General features: G+C 42.3%; 1 protein-coding gene across 1 annotated transcript in view; it reads right to left on the reverse strand.

The window, feature by feature from the left end:
* Window positions 1-21914, reverse strand: part of CSMD1 (CUB and Sushi multiple domains 1) — a 1485257-nt gene that overhangs the window by 345980 nt on the left and 1117363 nt on the right. Inside the window, exon 11 of the mRNA XM_036898253.2 lies at window positions 3385-3488. Coding sequence (XP_036754148.2) covers window positions 3385-3488 — 104 coding nt within the window. The remainder of the gene's footprint in view (window positions 1-3384; window positions 3489-21914) is intronic.

Genomic DNA, 21914 nt, shown 5'->3' on the forward strand with positions numbered 1-21914 from the left:
TCTTACAACACTAAACTATGTTTTCTACCTTTATCTTGTATCTACCTACCACTTCAGCATTTTATTAAAAATAATAATAATAAAGAGAGAAATGTGGTATCCACATATAAATCAAGTATAAAAAGCAAATGAGTATTCATATTTGAACTGACTGTTTATAGTTCATAATGCATGAGCAAAACCGAAAGTTTCTGTGATGACTGCCCTTGTACTGTTCACTATGTAACTTATTCATTATGTAAGAATTTGTTCTCCATGTAAGAACCTGTTTGTTATGCCTCAGAAGATTGGAGACTGACGAAAATTAGGCTTGGGGTGGATTAATGATTGTGCATTGAGCATTGACTCCCCTATACAGAATTTTATTGTCGTTAACAACCATTTGATCAATAAATATGAGAGATGCCCTCACAAAAAAAAAAAAAAGAAAAAAAAAAGAAAAAAAAAATCCAGACTAGAATTCCAAATCTCAAAAAGGGAACCTACAAAATACTGAGCCAGATGTAGTAAATATCAATCTCTCAAAAAGAAGTTTCTTAACTCAATTTTATATGAAATGTGTGCCATGAGGTTCAATGACCCTATCCACAGTCTGGCATATAACTCTCCATGTACCTATCGTTTCTCCAATTCAATTTTAGGCCCCACACTGATAATAATGTCTGGCACAGATGCACTCAAAAATATTTGCTGAATATTCTCTAAAGTGACCTGTTTGAAGACACTGGCTGTGCTTCCGTTTCCTTTCTTTTTCTGTATTCTTATGTACTAGGAAATATATCAGTAGCTTCTCTTGCCTATACTGCAGCTGATTAAATGCCCAACTGATCTTTGCTACATTATGCTTCCCAAAGGGCATCTCAGTTTGATTCAGTTGGCTATTTAGTTTTTCATTTATAGATCTGAGCTATGAAGAGGAAGTTCTAATAACACTTACGTCAACGTATTACATAGTTTGCTATTGCTCTTTTAACAACAAATAGCATTAAAAAATGGGTGTACAACTTGAGATCTTTAATAGTGACCTAAGGGATTTTACATGGCATTACTTTGCTCCATTTATATTTAATATTTACATTTACTTAAAATGTTCTCTCATTTGCCTTAGTGACATCCTTTCTTAAATTAGACATTATGGTAATAATAAAGCTACTTGGCTTGTAGGTTACATTTCTCAGCTCTCCAGCACCAGCATCATTTAGTTTTGCTTCTTACCACAGGCAAGAAACGTTTATCACAGATATTTTTAGCTATGAAAACAGAGGTACAGAGAGGTAAAGTGACTTCCCTCAGAGGCACAGAGACAATTAACAGCAAAGCTACAGCCAGAAACTCTCCCTTTCGCCTCCTGAACCATTTCTGCCCAGTGCAGTCATGTTTACAAATATTGCTCCAGACCAATGCCAGGCTGTGAACACGCAGTCAACATGGGAGCTTGCAAATGATACCCTGCAGATGCCTGCCTGCAGCAATCTGTATTTGTAAAAATAAGTGAAGTTTTGCCCAGTAATTTGGCAAAAAATGAGTAACTATTTAGAGAGGGTGTGGGGAAATAAGGACCTTCATAGAGTGTAGAAGGGGAAATTGATAGAAACTTCTAGGGGGGTTTAGGGAAAGGATAATAATGTAGTAAATATTCCCCTTACCCATGAAATTGCTCAGCAGAATTTTCCTGAAGGCATATAACACAAGTACGACAATGTATTTGTACAGAATTGCTTATAACTGCAAAGAATGGGATGGGAAGGGGATAGAAAGAGACTGTCAATGAGACTTCATTAAAAAAATCATGGTGCATCCACATGTAATGATAAGGAGCACAGACATGACAGACTTCTGGGCTGGAGAGTCTGCATGCACCAAACGTGTGCTAGGATACCTGTCCCCAACATGCATGAATATATGTGCTCCTAACATGTACACTGTATGTGCCCCCAACATGTACCAGCATATGTGCTCCCAACATGTACAGTGTGTGTGCTCCCAACATGTACCAGCATGTGTCCCTTACATGTACCAGCGTGTGCGTCCCCTGCATGTACCAGCATGTGCGTCTCCAGCATGTACCAGCGTGTGAGTCCCCAGCATGTACCAGCACATGTGTCCCCAGCATGCAGTAGTATATGTATACCCAACATATCCTATGCTTGTGAGTTAGGTTAGTCCTTTCCCCCTCCTAGGCCTCAGTTTCATTACTGATAAGACGAGGTTGCTATTAACCCTAATGCTCAGGACGGCAGTGAGGCCCAAATAAGGTAATATGTACAGGGCATTTAGCACCGTGCATATATGTAAGAGACAGCAATGAATACCAGCTATGACATTACTAGTGCTATAATTATAAGTATTATTATAAGTTGTGGCCCAGTAGCATGATTAATTATTATTGGTAGTAGCACTGAGATAAAGACAAGCACGGCAGGGAAAGATGACTGAGATACAAGTAGAAAGAGCATGCTCCCAGCATAGCCAGAGTCCAGGCCCCCTCATCTGCCGAGGCATGGACAGCATGTCCAGCTACCGTACCTTTTAAAAATGTGAATTACCTCACAAGCAACTGCTAAATACAGAATGAGTGAGTGTAACAGCCAGGACTGGTTCTGCTAGCAGGATATAAGTTGAAGTTATCAGGGGCCAGCTTTTTCACAGAGCCAGCTCGGCAATGTACAGGTAGGCTGGAAAAGCAGTGGAACTCGACAGAATGACTTCCATGATGAAAGACGTTCTCGGCTTGGCAGTCTGGGAGACACGGCATGAGGCTATCTGTACAAGATGCTGAAGCAGATGAAGATGCTGAAGACATTTCCCTCCGCGTTGGAACACGGATGAGCAAGGACATTACTAGGTCACATTACAAACTCTGATAGAACAGTCCTCATAAAAGTGACAAAGCTGCCCTCTAGGCCCCACATCTGAAGTGGCTGGGATGCCCAGCTGCCAATGCGCCCCAGGGGCCAGCGGGCTGGTTTCCGCACCAAGGCTGCTGTGTACTCACTAGCCCTGGACACAGTCCACAAAAATCCAGTGCTACCTCCCACAGTGCTGTGACTCAGCACATGCTTTTACAGAATGCAAGGGCTTTGGGAAGATATGTGGCATGATTCTAGAAAATACCTGTATTCTACAGGGAGGGGCTGCATGAGAAACTCATCACTTCTACCCCCTGTCTCTGTGTAGTCTAATTTTTTGCCATATATTCTTTTAATGATCTGGGAAGTATTGATAGACAAAACACAACCCTGAATTAGGTTTCGTGTGAACTCAGATTTGGACACCAAGCGATTAGCTGTAAGGGAAGTTTGCACCAGGACTTCAAGTATGTGTCATGTGTGGTCGGACAACTGCGTGTGCTGGAAGAGAAGAGATGCCGACTCATGTACTTACACATACAGGACGGTCCTGGTGTCGCCCACTTTGCCAGCGTCGCCCACTGTAAGGGTGTCATAGCCTCGTTCCAGCTCAAACTCCTCAAAGGCTAGTTTGATGACCTAAATCAAAGGCAAGAGACAATTACCTGCAGTGCAGGAACTGTGCATGGCTTTAACTATCGCAAATACCCAGTTTAGTATTAATTTTTTTGCTCCTTAATTTTGTTGTATTTCAAATGATTTCATGCTGCTTTTAAAAATGACTCTGGATAATTGTATACATGTGAGAGTTCTCAGTTAATAGAATCTTATGGAATTCAAAAGTGTTATTATCCCAAATATATTTATTATCAGGCCTAAAACTGAAATTAACCCATATTATGCTTTAAGTCAAATATTTATCAAATATTTAAAATCTATAGTGTTTAGAATAACCAAAAGATAACAACATAAGCAAACGAAACATTGATTACAGGGAATGAGATATATTCTGAAGACCTCCAGAACATCCTGAAGTATTTTTAATATATACAGATTTCATGTAATTATCCATATTAGCATATGAAAAAGACCATTTGAGGCTAGAAATTATTCTCAACATATAACTTTGCAAGGTTTGAAGCTTTATTTTTATAAATAACCCTCTGTTATATGATCAACACCATATCTAGACATAAACAGCTTATGTCTGACACACCAATATGGGACAATTCTGTAAACTTCCTGTAGAGCACAGGATCTTTTTCTCAAGAAGGAGGAAATGCTTCCTTTGGTGGCCGATATAGTGATCAAGGGGACAGATGTCCTGAAGTTAGGCCACAGCCCTGGGTGACAGAGAGAACAAGGAAAAGAGAGAAAGATGAGAGATGATACATGGTAAATAGATGGATAGATGGATGGATGGATAAATGGATCAATCGATTGATAGATGATAGATGACAAGATGTAGATCATAGATAAAATGATGTGGATAGATGATACAAAGAAGGGATAGAAGAGATACAAAGAGAGGTAACTGACCAATTGGTGAAAGAGATGATAAAGTGATAGATGAAGAATGTAAATAGATATAGATGGCATACAGATAGAGATTATGATGAAGACAGATAGACAGACAGAGGCAGATAGAGACAGGGAGGGAAGAAGCAAGCCAGGACAGAAAGAACAAAAACCGTAATATTGGAAATATATTTTAATGGAATCTATTTCAGGGTAAATCTGAACCTGGAATTTTATTAAAGAAAGGCATCAAATGCCTGTTAAACTTGAAAGAAAGGAATAAGTGGTACCAGGGAAAGGCAGTCCCCCAGCCAGTACTGGATTTAACGTGCACAGGTCTGAGCCGGCTCTAAGCAGGTGCTCTTCTGAGCAATGCTAACACAGAATACATTAAGTTTGCTCTTTGAAATTCTTACTAAAATTAGTGATAGAGCTATTATAATATATTTAAAAATCTACTCTTTCAAACTGCAGTGTTTGTATGAATACATTATTTTAGCAATCTGATTTAAAACAGGTAGAGACTGACAGCTGCTCAAACCAGTATTAAAACTGAGCAGGGAGCCCAGCGCCTGACGATGGTTTCATTTCCATTCTTTTTTCTCACGGGTGGACTTGCACGTGAGCCCACACCAGCAGGAAGAGGACAGGAGAACTGAGGAATCATCACTGAGACCCGGGGGCTCCCATCACATTTCTGACACGTTTATCCAGTCTGGACTTGTGTAACAGCTTGCACAAGGTTATGATAATCCATCAGGTGTGAGGACCATGGCTGGCCGGTGTGTTATGAGTCACAGATAGCGGGTATCACTACATGAATGTGTTTTCGTTAGGGTTGTAAAAATGGCTATTTTGTAATTCTTTGAAGCCAAGGGAAAGAATGTCAGAGAAGTTTTTGTATTTAGCTTCCACAGTCAGGAGAGGCTGCTGTCAAAGGACAGTCTTTACTCCACACTATAAATGCTCCATAAAGAGGGATTGCAGTGCCAACCTTGTGCCCAGAACCTCAAGTTTGTCAGATAATAGGGCATTCTATAGGTATACTATCTGGTAGTAAAACAGAAATACACATTTGCAATGAAACTTGCCAGTATTTCTAAATTAGAAATGGCCAGAGTTACAAATGAAGACATTGATAGAATACTTTTTAAATAAAAATTATGTATTTCATTATTTTATTATATATGTAATTATATTAAAATTACATGGCCCACATGCCCTGGAAATCAGCATAAGCCGAGCAAGAACACTTGCAGTGGAGTGAGAGGGGCTCCGGGGTGTCTGCTCATGCAAACCTCATGAGTGTTCATGAGCAAAGACGACTGTGTCTCTTTGTTCTGACGTAGTGAGCCCCGGCTCCAACTTGTCCAGAGATGAATCATCTATCCTTTGATTTCCAGATAGAATTTCCTATCTGCCCATTTCTTCATTAGTATTGTGCTTCTTAAGGGTGGTCCTGGCAAAACCTTAGACATGGAAGCTGTGCATTCCTAAGGAGTAAAGAGATTCATTCAACTTCAAGAAAGAAGCAAGTTGGGGGCGTTCTGAACATGACAGAGGCTAATGTTGCAAATGAAGCCCCTCATGCGAGATTCATGAAAACATGGATAAAACTGTATAAAATACAGAATATTTACAGTAAATGACAATGATGAACCAATTCACCGCACAGAGTAAACAAACTCAGAGCAGTGAGGGAGGGAGGAAGCTAGAAATGGTTTGCTGTGTAAAACGAGGGAATAAGCCAGTGAGAGCTCCAAAAGAATTTTGTTAATACCTGAATTAAAGCCAGAACCACAGGCATTATTTAGGAAACTACTGAAATATATTCTTAGATGGACTAAAGAGGATAGTAATTTATTAAAAATGAGAGACTGGGAACTTAAGAATCACAATACAGTAACTGCCATTGAAGAACCCAGCATGTTATTAAATGTGGTGAAATGCAGAATTAACATTTACAGAACACTGAAATCTATCAACTAAAGGTCCTGTGGTAACTTAGCAGGAACTCTAAAGGACTAAAAGATGGAAGAATTGTAAGAGAAAATTATAGATCTAGAGATAATAGAGGGAGATAGTGAGGTTTGTCAAGGACTAACGGGAACAAAGAATGCAGTTAATCAGAAAAATAACGGAAAGCACATTTCTTGAAGTTGATAAAAGTACTGAGAATGGACTTTAAGAACGGTTTATTCTGGCCTCACTTAGCTCTAAGGACACCAAAGTAATTCCATGCACAAACTGAGAGGGAAGAGTGGACTATATCTGAAGAAATGTAAATCAAAGCCAGTGATGTTATTTTCTGACAAAGTACAACCCTAGAGATGATCAATCAACAAGATTAGGAGTTTCAGACAGAAGGAAAAGGGATGTTCTCTTCATCACGCTTATTCAGTGAAGAGGTTACTTTACATGAGAAGAAAGAGAGAGTCTTACATAGATTTGTAAATGTTTTCAGACATTTTATTAACACACTCCTTATCTCCACCTTGTCTGAAAGGCACTTCACATGAGGGGATTAATGTTAAATAATTACCTAAAGGGTATTTTATTTAAATATAAAGATAATGATCTTTAAAAAAGCTTACATCAACTAGAAAGGAAAGCATCAAGTAAATAAAAATACAAATGTGTGTTATATTTACAACTTAAATAACAGGGCTCAGCAAATGAAGAAAAGGCCACCCATTTTCTTGGGGTAGAGCCCTGGGGCCTGGATGTGTCCCCACAGGAAGCGGTGGGTCCCAGAGCAGGAGGCAGGGTGGGGATCTGGCACAGGAGGTGGCACGGAGGTGGCTGGAGCTCGCCTAATAGCCCCACCCGACCCCTGACCGACCCCAGGACAGGCTGCCTGGGGATGCTGCCACCTGAACACCACTCACCAGCTCCAGTGCTTTATATTATCAACTGAGGAGACTGCCAACAGACGCTTGGAGGGGCCATGTGAACGCCTCCATCCCTCTGCCACCACCTCTAGCCTCCTGAGGGGCCAGGAAGCGGAAGCGACCTTGGGTTCTCAGCAGTGCCCGGAGGCGCAGGGAGCGCGGAAACCAGGGAGATCACTGCGGGTGGGTGGTTGTTGGGGTGCTCAGCATTGTGGCTCAAGAGAGAGGAATCTACGAGGCCAAGGCAGAATGACTGGCAGGAACAAGGACGTTCCCCGCGCGTGTGCTCCTGCCCGGGCCCCAGGCCAGTTCTTCCCCACTTGCCGCCCCCCGTCTGCCATGACAACAGGAGGCAGGCGGGAGGGCGGGTCCCGCAGGAGAAGGGGTGGCAGCCCAGGGGTGGAGCTGTGGGCGGGAGGACGAGTGAGGGCGGCGGCAGGGCTCCAGGAGGATGCCTGCGTGTGCGGCAGGGAGAGGCGCGACGTGGCATGTGTGGGTATGGAGGGCACATGCACAGCTGCCCCTGGCGGAGCCATGCCCGCTGGGGACGCACCCGGCGCCGTCAGCCTTGGTGTCCTGCCTTGTCCATCTTGGGTGCGTCACTGCACTATTTTCCATCTCAAATTCCTTCTACTCCAAGTGAAAAGGCTGGGCTACTATGCTAGTATTGCCTCTAGGTTTCCACCAATTCCTAATCTTGAATCATTCTATTGGTACCTGGGGGATACACCCGCCCAAACGGCGACCTGCATCATTCTAATCTAGAGGACTGCAACTTAAGGAGAGGACATAACAGTGCCTTACTGTGTTATCTGCATAGCTACCTGGGAATGAACACAGTAGTCAGAGCCAGGGAGCTGGTCTCTAAGCGGAGGGCTCCGTCTGCTGCCTCCCTTCGTGGATGTGCAAAAGTGTACCAGCCCCCAGTCAGGTGTGAGGGTGCCTGGTCAGGAGATCAATGATAAGGTCAGACCCAACTCTGCAGCCACGGCAATGGCAAGCTGGACGTCCCAGAGCAGTGACAAGGGCAGAGCTTGACCTGGGGGACATTCCAAATCCTGGCATGCAAACACTTATTTGTGCAGTGTGAGAAGGAATTACAGATGCATCTTTCTAATTAGCATATACAAGTTATGTCCCTGCATTCCCCTCTAAGTCATGTAAACACTGATAAGGGTTAAGAATCTGAATTAGTTAAGAGAGGGCATATTTTCCCACCTGAAGGGGAAGCCAAGTTGATAGGGAATGCTAAGCCAGACGTTTGCTTGTCTGAAGACTGCAGCCAGCAGCGTGCGCAGGTCTGCAGGGAGTGTCTCCAGGAATTCAGGTGGGGGTGGAAGGGAGGGGGGTTCCTACCTCTGCGTCTCCTTCCTCCACTGCAGCCCTGGGTCTCTACCCTCCTCTGCTTTTCCCCTCCTGAATTCCTCACTCACAGAAAAGAGAATTAGAGTTGCAGACAGACACACAACAAAATGGTACAAAGAAAATCCGTCTTGAAAGTAGACCAACATTTTGAACCCAGTCTCTTACTTACTTGCTATGACACAGGGTAAGTCACTTGGCCCAGAGGCTTCAACCATAAAGTAGTATCTTAGAAGGTCTTCAAAAAGAAGAAGTGAAATAACATGTCAGGTGCTGAGCACTTACCAACAGAAAGTAATGCCTCAAGAAATGCCAGTGACCCTTCTGGGAGAAGAGTTAACACAAGATAGAAAGACTTCACAGTTTAGTCTTAATGCAACATTAATCATATTTAGTCTTAACATTTTAATATGATGTACCAATAATCTTCCCTAAGACATTAAGGCAGGAGGAAACATTCTCTAAGTGCCCCGGTAGAGGTTTGGGAGGTGTATAAACCATCCTCAGAGAGCGAGTAAGAGACCAACTTGCTCAAAACCCGTGGCAAGTGGCGAAGCCAGAACTCAATAGGCAGTTCTTGACTCAGAAAGTGGTCCTCTAACAATAGTAATAAAAAATTCTATTTTCCAAATAGGAAAACAAATGGGGTTATTAAATTAAATTAAAGCTAGAGAATCTGTACCTAAATGTTTCCCCCAAAAGTTTGCCTGTGTAAATCTAGGAATTCTCACTGAAGCCATAAAGACATTAAAGAAGAAATAAATCCCCCAGGCCCCCTCCAAGGGAAGACCACACCCAGTTCTCCTTGACCAGAACCACCGCTGCTACAAGCTATGCTTATCTGATTTAGAAGTTTAAAATTCTGAAATTTCAAATTTGTCTTAAAATACATGCTAATGCCTCCAGGAGGATGAGCGAGTCCTCCCTGCACATCAGCATCCAGGCCCCTCCCACCCCGCGGCGGCCCCTGTGCCTGCATCCCACCTCCTCAAGAGGACCCACCTCCCAGGGAGGGCTCGCGTCACAGACTGCTTTAGCCCCAGCGGGGCTCGGGACACACCACCCCAGACGACGGCACCTTCATGTGCAAGGACCGTAAGCCCAAAGGACTTCAGAAAAGGGCAGAAGCAGGAGGGCCACTCTGACCTCTCTACCCCCACCTTCCCTCCTGAAAGCAGCTCAGAGCCCCTGGGAGAGGTGCCCTCCTGGGACCCGGAAGGAGGACAGCCTTATCACTGACAGGTAACCGGGGCCAAGAAATCCGTGCAAACAAACTGTGTTAAGCTCACATTTACCTTCCTGTTACTTTTTCACCACTAACTACCCTAGGCCCAAACCCCTCTGTCTTATCAATTCTTTCCAAATTTACTGTTTCTTTGTCTAAACTGTAAGTGCTTCCTGCTCTGGTCATTCTGATCTTTATTCCCCTGGAGGCTCCTACGAGCAGGTAGAAGTTCACAGACATATGTGTGCTTCTCTCCTGTTGATCTGTCTTTGTCACTGTAGTTTCCAGAGCCAGGCGGGACCCTAAGAGGGTGAAAGACAAATGCCCTCCTTTACGTCACCTGTCGATGAACCTGGCATGTGCATTCATCCTCTCACCCCTCCCTGCCCACTTCAGAGTCCGGAGGCAGCACGGGCACTTTGCTGGATGCACACACAAACCGAGCTCCCCAGGCTGCAGCACGCAGCCTGTGGGGAGATACAGGGCCTCAGCCAATGACCAGCACTGACTGTCTGTGTCTCAGGAGAAAGGCTGGGAGGACAGGAGGTGGGTGCGACGTCATGGTGAATTCCACCTGCAGAAGTGGGGGCAGTTTCCTCAAGAGGCTTCAGCTCGGTCCCCAGAGATGAAAAAGCAGTGAGGTTCTGCGTGTAGACAATCAAGGTGTTGTGGCAATGCCTGCAGACACATCAACAGTGACCAGATGCTAGGAGGCTCTTCAGTGGACATGTCTGGGGGCAACGGACGAGGCTGGACCATAAGTAAGAAGGGTCGCTTGTAGCCTAAGAAGATGAGAGCCTTTATCGTGCCGTAAGTGGTGACCAGTCTCTTTGTGGAATGCTCAGGAAGCATGGCCTGAACAAATGTACACCAAAGTCATAATTCTCCACGATGGCGCTGTGCATGCACTAAGGAAGTAAAGTGCAGGCGGGAAGGAAATACCAAAAGTGCTGATATAACAAATATTCTGTGTTTTGCAAAGATTGACTATCCCAGGAAAAGATGAATTCCATTCGTTACATTAATTATTTTAATCAAGTGGAGGAAGAAATTTTGGTTATTTCCCTCTCAGATGAGTTGGTAGTAAAACTGATGCAGGTCGAAGCCTTATCTTGGCCATAGGAAGCTGAACTGGGAGAAGCTCCCTCCAGGCTGCTGAGGGCCTGCAGTGAGGAAGCTCTTCCCCGCCCACCCTGCTCACCAGGCGCTGATGCAGTGTGTCAATGCCTTTGCTCAGGTCACCGGACGGGATGTTAGCAGAGGCTGGCTACCGTTCTCCTGGTTACCAACCTAGCCAGTTTCACTTATTTTGGATCCTACATCTAGTCATCAATTTTTGAGTATATTGGGGCACCTCTGTTAGTCTTATTACCTGACTAGCTAACCAGCTATGAATGCGGGTTGGGACCAGCAGTGATCTCACTGATCACATCTGGTGTCCTAGAAAACAGGATAAAATGCAGTACTTGGTCACCATCATTTAAGACTGTTTACCTGTCAGCATGTCACAATGTCCACAAAATATGGATAACTGTTAATGTATTTTCATGCACTGCTTTTCTTAACAGGTCAATGGGACAACATCGCTGCACTCAGCATGTAAACACCACAGAAGAAACATCTCAGTCATATGAATACATTGTAGAATAGGAGAAAAGCATCACAGATTTGGGGAGAAAATCCTGGGATATAAAAAGATAGAAAAACTCACAAAGGTTATAATTACAGAATAATTCAAGCCAGAAAAAAAAGAGATAATGAGAGCACGAGAATAGTGGTATTAATGAGAAAGTGGGTGAGGGAGAAGATTCCAATTCACGCCTTCCTTTTCTAGTACAGAAAAGCAATTTTCTTTCAGAGCATGCTTGCTTCCCAGGCCACTCCGTGTCATTTAGTCCCTGGAGACAATCCCTCCACCCTCCTCTCTCAGAGAGGAGGCCCATTGCAATCTCCTCGGCTCCTCCTTCTTGAGATGTCCTCTTGTCTGAAGGGCCCTAAGAAGGAATGGCTTTCTGAAATTCCTTCTTTTTCTTAGCAAGCCATTATAAAATGGGGCATTATAAAGATATCCTTTCAGAATTGAATTCATGACCTTTCACCCGTACTGGTCCTGCTTTTTTTGCTGACTTACCTAACCCAGTAGATGGCAACACCACTGCTGGTAAAACTAATATGCCGAGATCTGGGCATCTCTGAACATCTCCTTTCTTCCTGCCAACTCTATACCCATCTGCCTCCCCCATCTAGACAGTCACCAAGTACTCTGAATTCTGCTTCCCAAACATTTCTTTCCAGTCCTCTACCACCTGTACCTTAAGTCAAAGCCACTGTCATCTTTGCCTGTCAGCTGTGGTAGCCTCCCTCAGTGGTGTCCCCACTTCCACTTTTGATCCCCTCCCACAATGTTCTGTACAGTTCAGCCACACTGATACAATCAGTTTTTTTCATACTACCCTCTGCTATAAATGCTTTAAACCTTTCCATCATCTACCAGATTAGCAATAATTTTTAAAATGGATACTATTCATGTTGATTAATGTGGTTAGAAATTACTGTGTTGATGGAAATGTATATTGGTGACACCATTTCAAAGAATGATGAACCAGGTGCTATTAAAGTGTCATGTCCTTCACTTAACTCTGCAAACATTCTTCTACATCTCTCTCCAGAGACTGTTCACATGTATGTGCACAGAGAGGCAAGTACAAGAATGCTGCAGGCGTCCAGTTTGGGGCCATTACAATCTAGATGTCTGTTAAGAGGCAGATGATTAAATGAACTATGGTACCTCCATTTGGACCATTACACAAATGAAGTGGATATTTGTGTACTTGCAAGGAAATAGCTCCCAAAACGTACTGTGAATGAGAAAGCAGTTGCAGAAGACTGCTATATAGCTAGATCCTGTTTGTGTAAACACAGAAGCTAGAACTATTTGTGTCTATATACATATATACAAATAAATATGAACATGGATGTGGAAAAACATGTCCCAAATTGATCATAGTGGTTATATCTGGAAAAGGTTTGGAATGAGTGGAATGGTTGGTGCCAAAGGGCTTCTTGGCCTTTGTGTTATTGTCATATTTTTTAGAATGACACTGGATTTGTGTTTTTTGGGACTAAATTTTTTTTTAAACTTAAAAAAAATCCCATTATGTGGGTTCCCTTGGGAGAAAAATCCAAAACTTTAATGTCCCACAAGGCCCCCTGAGATCCATGCTTCCCTGTCTGTGTGGCCACATCTCTGGTCCCTGTACCCATGCTTACTGTCCACCAGCCATACAAACCTCCTTCAGTCCCTCAAGTGGGCCAAGGTCTTCCACCTCAGGACCTTCATATATGTTGTGTTCTCTGCCTGGGAAGAGTGCCCCCCTCTCCATTCCTGTTGCCAATCCCACACCCTCTACCCGTGTGCCTGGCCAAGTCCTGATAGTCATGGAGGAGTCCCCTGGCCCTCCCCATGGGCCTTCCCCCTCCTCTCAGGCCTGGCAAGTCTCGCTTCTACCTGCTTGTGTCCTTCATGGCCATATCATAGTTGTCATTAAGTATGTGAATGCATGTTTGATGTCTATCCATTTCTGCGGGGATGTTTGTCTTGTCTACTGATGTACAGCCAGCTCCCACTGCAAAGTGTGGCACAAAGTAGGTATTCAGTGAGTCTTTGATGATTGAATGATATTTTCTATCTGGTCTGCTTCAAGGGGTGCTGTGATCACGTGAAAGTCTTAAGAGACCATGTAAAATAGTCCATAAATGTGTGGAAGGAACATTGTCATCAGACTCTATACTTATTAAAGTATACAAATTTTAGTAAACTTTGTAATTTTATTTTTTATAATATACATCTGTTGTATATTTTGTCTGTCAAATTGTACATTTTTGGCATTAAATACATTTAAGGTTATCATTGCTAATAATAGTACTGTGACTAGTGCCTGTTGCTTTCTATCCTGAGGACTAATTTCACTCTAATATATGGTCTATACAAAAATTCAAGTTTTGGCATCCTCTTCATGCAGAAGATTCCAGACTGGCTGCCAATAACATAGATGTGAGCTGGTGCCTCTGTTGCTCAGGCCTTCCGTTGCTTTGGCAGAGTCAGCATTTTCCTTGGTGATTAAAATGACCCTGAAGCAGCTCTGTATAGTGTGCTGGCGTGTACTCACTGTGTGGACTTGTAAGCGTGCACCGTTCCAAAAAAAAAAAAAAAAAGATATCCTCAGTGGCCATCTGCTAATAGATATTTTTGGCTAAATGTATGATCTTGGTCATGCTGTCATTACTCCCTGGGTACCATGCACCTGCTGATGAAGTGTAGTCTCTGTGCAAGAGTCCAGGATATCTTGCAAAGCGTGGAAGTACTGTGCCCAGCTGCCTTAAAACGCCCACTCTCAGGGCATCCCCACTGAACAATCCTTACTGCTGAACCACCCTCATCAGTCAAGGGTGAGCAGAGACAGTCCTGTCAGGGCGTCACACATCCCACTCCTGGGATCAGCTCTGTAACTTCACTCAGCATTTGGAAGTAACTTATGGAACACATACTGAACCTGGGGTTTTCCTTCACCTCTGCTAGAAAGTGAAGAGTTTCCATATGTTTATTACAGTCACAGCAATCAACACGGGAAGAGCAAAAGGGCTTGGTTCCAACTTTAGGGACGTCACTGTGCTCTGAAGCCAGAAATAGCAAGACTGTCAACATTCTGAGCCATTTATGCACATGGCAGCCTCAGCCAGGCCACTCAAAGTTACATAGACATATTATAAAGTAATGCGAAAAGAATACTTCTCTGTGATCAAGTAGTAGAAAAGGGCAACGATAGATCAATGCAAGAAACTATTCCCCGCTTACAGCAAAGATGTGGCACAGTGATGGTACGGGAATTGTTATTTAAGTTTAGCTAAATTCAGCTAAGAGCCTGACATGATTCCCTTTCTATTTCCACAGTTAATACCTTCCTGCCAATGACACTTTTCAGCCTATTGCCAAGCTGGCTTAGTGGTATGGTTCTAACACCTGGAGAAACACGATGCACTCTGTTCGGGTTTCCTGGACATTCTCACCTGCTGACAGACCTCACTGGACAAAAGTCTCAACAGCTGAATAATATGAAATCACTTTCACTTGGCTGGGCAGTCAGCCTACTTGCCTATGAAAGTATTAAACTTTCACAGGTATGCTGGAACTTCTGAGAGCCAGTTATAAAATTTTCAGGAATTTTGCAAGGTGATTTTAAACCATTGGTTGCTTGAAGTCATTGATGGTGTGTATATTCAGGCAAACCTTACTGGTAACCCCACTGGATCATACATCTAGCCAAGGCAGCTTTTCACTTGTAAGAATAAAAAAATGCATTCTCTTAATATGCAAAGGCTCAGGGGAAAAAAAAGTGACAATTTTTCAAAATTACAGAATTTTCTTTTGATGGTATAATTCACAGTTGAGAGACTATAATCAAAATTAAGAATGAAAGGTGGGATTTCTAGGTAAAGTACTGGAATTCCTTGCAGAACTTCAAAAGGAACACCAAACAACTCACAGAAGGAATCCCAAAGACAATCCTCACATTTAACTCTATCAGCAAAGGAATGTGGAGGGCATGAGGCTCCTTCCACAGCCAGGAGTCTAAACAAATGAGATTATGATGAATTAGACACTATCAATGACTAGTCTCATGATGTGAGCAGGAGGAATGACTCTGGCACAGTCCTTACATGAAGCAGGTTTACCAAGAGACTCAAATATTTAGAAAATGTGATTAGAACAATAAAACAAGACAACTATACATCATAACTACGAAACAATACTAACATGCTGATTTCTAGGGAAAAAAGGGTGGAAACACACCAATACATTACGTGGTTATCAATGGATTAGGGATGGACAACTGACTTTCTTAATTTAGTTTTTTGTAGTTTTCCATTTTTCTTCATTTGGATAAAAGAAAATCATATAAAATAAAGTTACTGAATTCAGGCAAAGACAAAGGACAGTTGCAAAGTCTTCTGGAGGTTAAATGCGCGGCTGCCCATCTATGTCCCACAGGACACAGCCACTTAGTTGTAGACATTCCGGATGTCATTCGGTAGATTGAAGATACACAAATATGTATACATTAGTGACAACTAGAAACAAAATTGCTTTTGTTACATATCATTGATAGAGTCCAGAAATAACTCTGAAAAATGACTAAAAGGTAAGGATCAAGGATCTCCATAAAATAAAATGCAATATTCAAAATAATTTAAAATATGGAGTTAATGGAGGATATCAAATACGAAAGAAACAAGTGAAACAAATGAGAAACAACTAATCATGCCCCAAAGAATAATTTACACAAGTCACTGGTGTGATTCTCTAACTCCTGTGAAGCCAACAGAAGTGAAAATTTCATTACATTTTCTGTTTGTCAGAATTAATTATTAGATGGAGCTAGGCACCATAAAAACTTAGGATAAATCAAAACCTAATAAATGCCACTTATATCTCCAGCCATACCAGGAATAATACAATTATCATATTTAGAATGAATCCATAAAACATGTACCCTGAGAGCTACTGAATATCCTCATGTTGTCCCTTTATTTAATATCAAAATGAAAATATGACCTAACATTTTGAAATTTAAATTATCTGTTTAAACAATTGGTAAGCTAATTTTTGTTCATATTGCAACATTTAAAACATGCTTTTATAAAGAATTTGACTTTTGTTCTTTACTGTCCCTTGTGCAAGTATTTCTGTATCTATATATGGAAAAGGAAAGCATGTATGTTTAATAAGCTAAATATTCCTCAGTGTTAAACATGATGACTAATTATCCCCAATGTACAAAATCATCAATTCTTTCTCTTCCCGAGTATGGAAATTATGGTTTACTGGTAATGGGTTTTTCCTAAAAGTGGCTGTCTTTGCGTTCAATGGCATCTTCTACTGCTCATTCCATTTTTTTTTTTCAGTACTGCTGCAAAAAAGAACTGGATGCTTAATTGCCTCCACGGGTAAATATGTTTGTGTCTTGCTTATTTCACCTCTTTGAAAGTACTCCCAAGACTCTCCTAAATCTTCTGGACTTTCTTCAAACTATGGACAGTACCACCCTGTCCTTGTTTGAGGCAGAAACAAGAGCCGTCATCAAGGACAACCTGACCCAGACAATGCCCTTTATCCCCACCTCCATGTTCTGTAGCTTTACTTTCTATTCACATGCTTCTATCTCTAAAACTGAGTACTACCAATTTCAAACGTGCTTAAATCCACCTGGGGGATGAGGTGGCAATATTGAGAGTGGGAGGAAGTCCAGAATACTTGGGAGGGACCGTTTATGCAGTGATCCAGCATCAAGGGGCAGGGCACAGAGCCCATGAGAGCAGGTGAGTCACAACCAAACATTCACCCACAGTAAAGGGTGCCTTACAGCTTCTTCCAAACAGGTGCGTCTGTTTCTTGACCACGCTTCCTACACACGTCAGCTACAACTCTGTCGGACCCTAGTTCTGAGAGCTTCATCACTGCAGAGAGAGAAGGAATGGGAGGCTAATCCCACATCACCTCTGACAGTCCAGAAGGGAAGGTGAGTGATGGAGCAGCACAGAGGACTGTGACACTAGGGCAGAAACACTGACCAGGGCTCGGGTGTGGGAGGAAAGGGCTGGCTTTGGGGAGGAAGAAGCCTGCAGAGAAGGGGTATGTCTAGGGATGAACACTGGCTGAACTGCAAAGGGGAAAGGGAGGGCACACACAGATTTCCAGGAGAGAGGCTGCGAGGGCCAATGTGTGGAGGCTGCGGCAGTGCCTGGATATGGGGGTGCAGGACTTTGAGTGAGGTCCCGCAGTACTGGAGCCCTCCCTTCCAGCATTGCCTCTGGACTGGCAACACAGAGGCTTCAAATGACACAAATGGTCTACCACACTGCCAGCCGAGCCCAACAAATTTTCACTGCAACCTGGCTTCATAAATTTTTGCAACTTGCTACAATTCTGCCTTGTTATTTACATGTCAAAGTTGAGCTGAAGTACAAGAATAACTGAAAGAACACTGAACTTCAAATTCCTCATTTGCAAAACGTTGCAGGGCTGTAACAAAGAATATGTACTGTAAGACATACGCACAGGATGTACTCAACAACTAATGGTTCTCTTCAGTGCCTCTGTAGTCCAACTCCTGCAAGGACAGTACTGTCCTAAATTATTTTAAGTTCTTATCATAAAAAGATCTTACTTTCCTATAAGTAAGACCACATCTTAATTATATCTATAATATATCATCAGTACCATAAGAAACTATAGAAGTTTTTACAATGCCTCTCTAATTTATTGAAAAATAAAATCTATAGTTCAATGAAAGTACATTGAAAGAGACAAAGTTGAAAAAATAAAGGGAAATCCAGTCTTAAAGTTTCCATGTACTGTAATGCAAAAAAATAACAGAAAAATTGGGAAACTACAATCTATTTTAATGTTCTAATGACATCCTACTATAACATTCAAAACCTTCAAAGACTGTTATCTATAGCCTTTACAATGACAGGGAAAGTAAGGGCTCTTTAGAGAATATAGTGAACAAAAGCAACACTGGAAGTTTAAATACACCAGATTCCTTAAATATCTATGTTATGTTAAGTCCCTGAGTTATATGGTACGGTTAAGTGTGCAGATGGTTGTAAATATAACCTTTACTTTAATCAGCATCTAGATCTACCTGATGACAAAGATGCCCAGTTAGCTTTTAAGTGGTAAATGGAGGATACATACATGCATCTCCATAAAACCAGCTATTAGCAAAGTAGCACATAAGTAAAGACCTGTTCTAAACTAAATAATGAGCATTAATGCTTTCAAATATTTACGCTATCTCAGTGTTTTTTTAAAATTTATTTTCAGAATGACTTTAAAGAAATTAATTACATTCCTTTAAGAGAGAATGAAAAGGGCCAGGCATCTAAACCTATTTTGTCTGCTGGATATTTGTATTCTGGAGTGCTGTACATTCGATAATGCCGCATTTATCTAACTGAGTGTATTCATACATAACCCTCAGTCTCCTGAGAGGCCTCAGTGAGTTAACATCTCCCCAGGAAATTTCACAGCACTGGAGGTACTCCCCATCCTAGGCCACATGAGAATTTTTTTGTCGTGAACACATCTTTTCATCACATTAAACACCTACTCACAGGCTCTTTAGTGCTATTACTTAGCATTTGTTATAACCCTTTGAGTAAGGTAGCTTCTGATCTTAGTAATAAGAAAGAAAAGTTGAACTCTTTTCTGTAAGTCTACATCCAAAGCAGTCCTCTCTATGAATCCCTTCTAAATAAGTAGGGAAGTAATTTCCTTGGCTGACCTAAAAGTAGAGTATGGGCTACTTGTAACCCAATAAATTGTGCCCATAATTTTTATGTATTATAAGTTTAAATAAGATTTAAATATCTGCCATATAACACTTAAAACAAATCCTAGTTACTAGTGGCCTATTCCTGTGATTATTTTGCTTTACTGAAACTATTTTGTTCTACAGTTGCATTGCATTCGCAGAGACTGCATGAGATAGAATCTTGGAGGTAAAAGACATTTTAATTAGAAGTACACATGCTTACACCTTAGAAAACTTAAGCCTCAGAGACAGGAAGCCAGTTACAGTACAAATCAGTTATGGAAGGGGAATCTAAAAGGCAGGCCAGTATACACAGACATGCAAAATGCTCCTTTCTAAGATGAAAACTAAGTCACCAGTGGTCAGGGATATCTTACTGAGTGCTACTTTTTAACTTCTGCAACTTATTTTAAGATTATCATGCTTACAAACGGACTTTTGATGAGTTAAAAAATAATATGGGAGCCAACATGGCGGCATGAGTAGGACAGTGGGAATCTCCTCCCAAAAACATATATATTTTTGAAAATACAACAAATACAACTAATCCTAAAAGAGAGACCAGAAGACACAGGACAACAGCCAGACTACATCCACACGTGTGAGAGCCCAGCGCCTGGTGAAAGGGGTAAGATACAACCCCCGGCCCGGCGGGACCCAAGCACGCTTCCCCCCAGCTCCTGGCGGGAGGGAGAGGGAGCCCAGGACTGCTAAACACCCAGCCCCAGACACCCGCACCAGAGCACAGACACAGTGCATGCGTGGAGGGATGGAAACTAGGGAAACAGGGCAGCAAGACCTCTGAGCGGGTTCTGAAGCTGATGCCCCTGTGACAAAGAAAAGAGGGGGCTTTTTGAAAGTCTTAAAGGGACAGGGATATAACAGCTGGACAGAAACAGCATAGGTCACAGCCCAGTGGCTGGAAATTACAGGGAAAACCAGGTGCACTAACCCCCTGGGCAACAGCTCTGAGACCCCTCACGGAGGTAAAGAGCCAAACAGCCCCCCTGTCCGTTACCCCTCTGGGCGCTGCGAAAGCAGAGAAGCAGCCTAAGGCAGACCACACACACAGCAAAGGAAATTCCTCCATTCCGGCGGGCAAGACACAAAGACCCAGTCTACACGCAATTACCCAACACAAGCCACTAGGGGTCGCAGTTGTCCCAGTAAAGAAAGGCCAGTAGCAAGTGAAAAGTTTGGCCCTCCCAGCAGACAGTCAATAGCACCTGTCAACATGGAAAGGCAAAAAAATTTGATCCAGACAAGACTAACCCAGACAGCTTCGGCATCTGCTACATATTCCCCTGAGAAGGAACCTGGGGAGATAAATTTAGCCAGTCTTCCTGAAAAAGAATTCAAAACAAAAGTCATAACCATGCTGATGGACTTGCAGAGAAATATGCAAGAACTAAGGAAGGAGAATTCAGAAATAAAACAAGCTCTGGAATGACTTCAAAACAGAACGGACGAGATGCAAGAGACCATTAATGGACTAGAAAACAGAGAACAGGAACGCAGAGAAGCTGATGCAGAGAGAGATAAAAGGATCTCCAGGAATGAAAGAATTTTAAGAGAGCTGAGTGACCAATCGAAAAGGAACAATATCCACATTATAGGGGTACCAGAAGAAGAAGAGAGAGAAAAAGGGATAGAAAGTGTCTTTGAAAAAATAATTGCCGAAAACTTCCCCAAACTAGGGGAAGAAATGGCCTCTCAGACCACAGAGGTACACAGAACTCCCATGACAAGGGATCCAAGGAGGGCAACACCAAGACACATAATAATTAAAATGGCAAAGATCAAAGACAAGGACAAAGTATTAAGGCAGCCAGAGAGAAAAAAAAGGTTACCTACAAAGGAAAACCCATCAAGCTATCATCAGACTTCTCAACAGAGACCCTACAGGCCAGAAGAGAATGGCATGATATACTTAATGCAATGAAACAGAAGGGCCTCGAACCAAGACTACTGTATCCAGCACGAATATCATTTAAATATGAAGGAGGGATTAAACAATTCCCAGACAAGCAAAAGTTGAGGGAATTTGCCTCCAACAAACCACCTCTACAGGGCATCCTACAGGGACTGCTCTAGATGGGAGCACTCCTAAAAAGAGCACAGAACAAAACACCCAACATATGAAGAAGGGAGGAGGAGGAATAAGAAGGGAGAGAAATAAAGAATCATCAGACCGTGTTTATAATAGCTCAACAAACGAGTTAAGTTAGATAGTAAGATAGGAAAGAAGCTAACCCTGAACCTTTGGTAACCACAAACTTAAAGCCTGCAATGGCAATAAGTACATATCTTTCAATAATCACCCTAAATGTAAATGGACTGAATGCACCAATCAAAAGACACAGAGTAATAGAATGGATAAAAAAGCAAGATCCATCCATATGCTGCTTACAAGAAATTCACCTCAAACCCAAAGACATGCACAGACTTAAAGTGAAGGGATGGAAAAAGATATTTCATGCAAACAACAGAGAGAAGAAAGCAGGTGTTGCAATTCTGGTATCAGACAAAACAGACTTCAAAATAAAGAAAGTAACAAAAGACAAAGAAGGACATTACATAATGATAAAGGGCTCAGTCCAACAAGAGGATATAACCATTATAAATATATATGCACCCAATACAGGAGCACCAACATACCTGAAACAACTAACAGAACTAAAGGAGGAAATAG

The sequence above is a fragment of the Manis pentadactyla genome, chromosome 7 (assembly GCF_030020395.1).
Source record: "Manis pentadactyla isolate mManPen7 chromosome 7, mManPen7.hap1, whole genome shotgun sequence".
Classification (NCBI taxonomy): Eukaryota; Metazoa; Chordata; class Mammalia; order Pholidota; family Manidae; genus Manis; species Manis pentadactyla.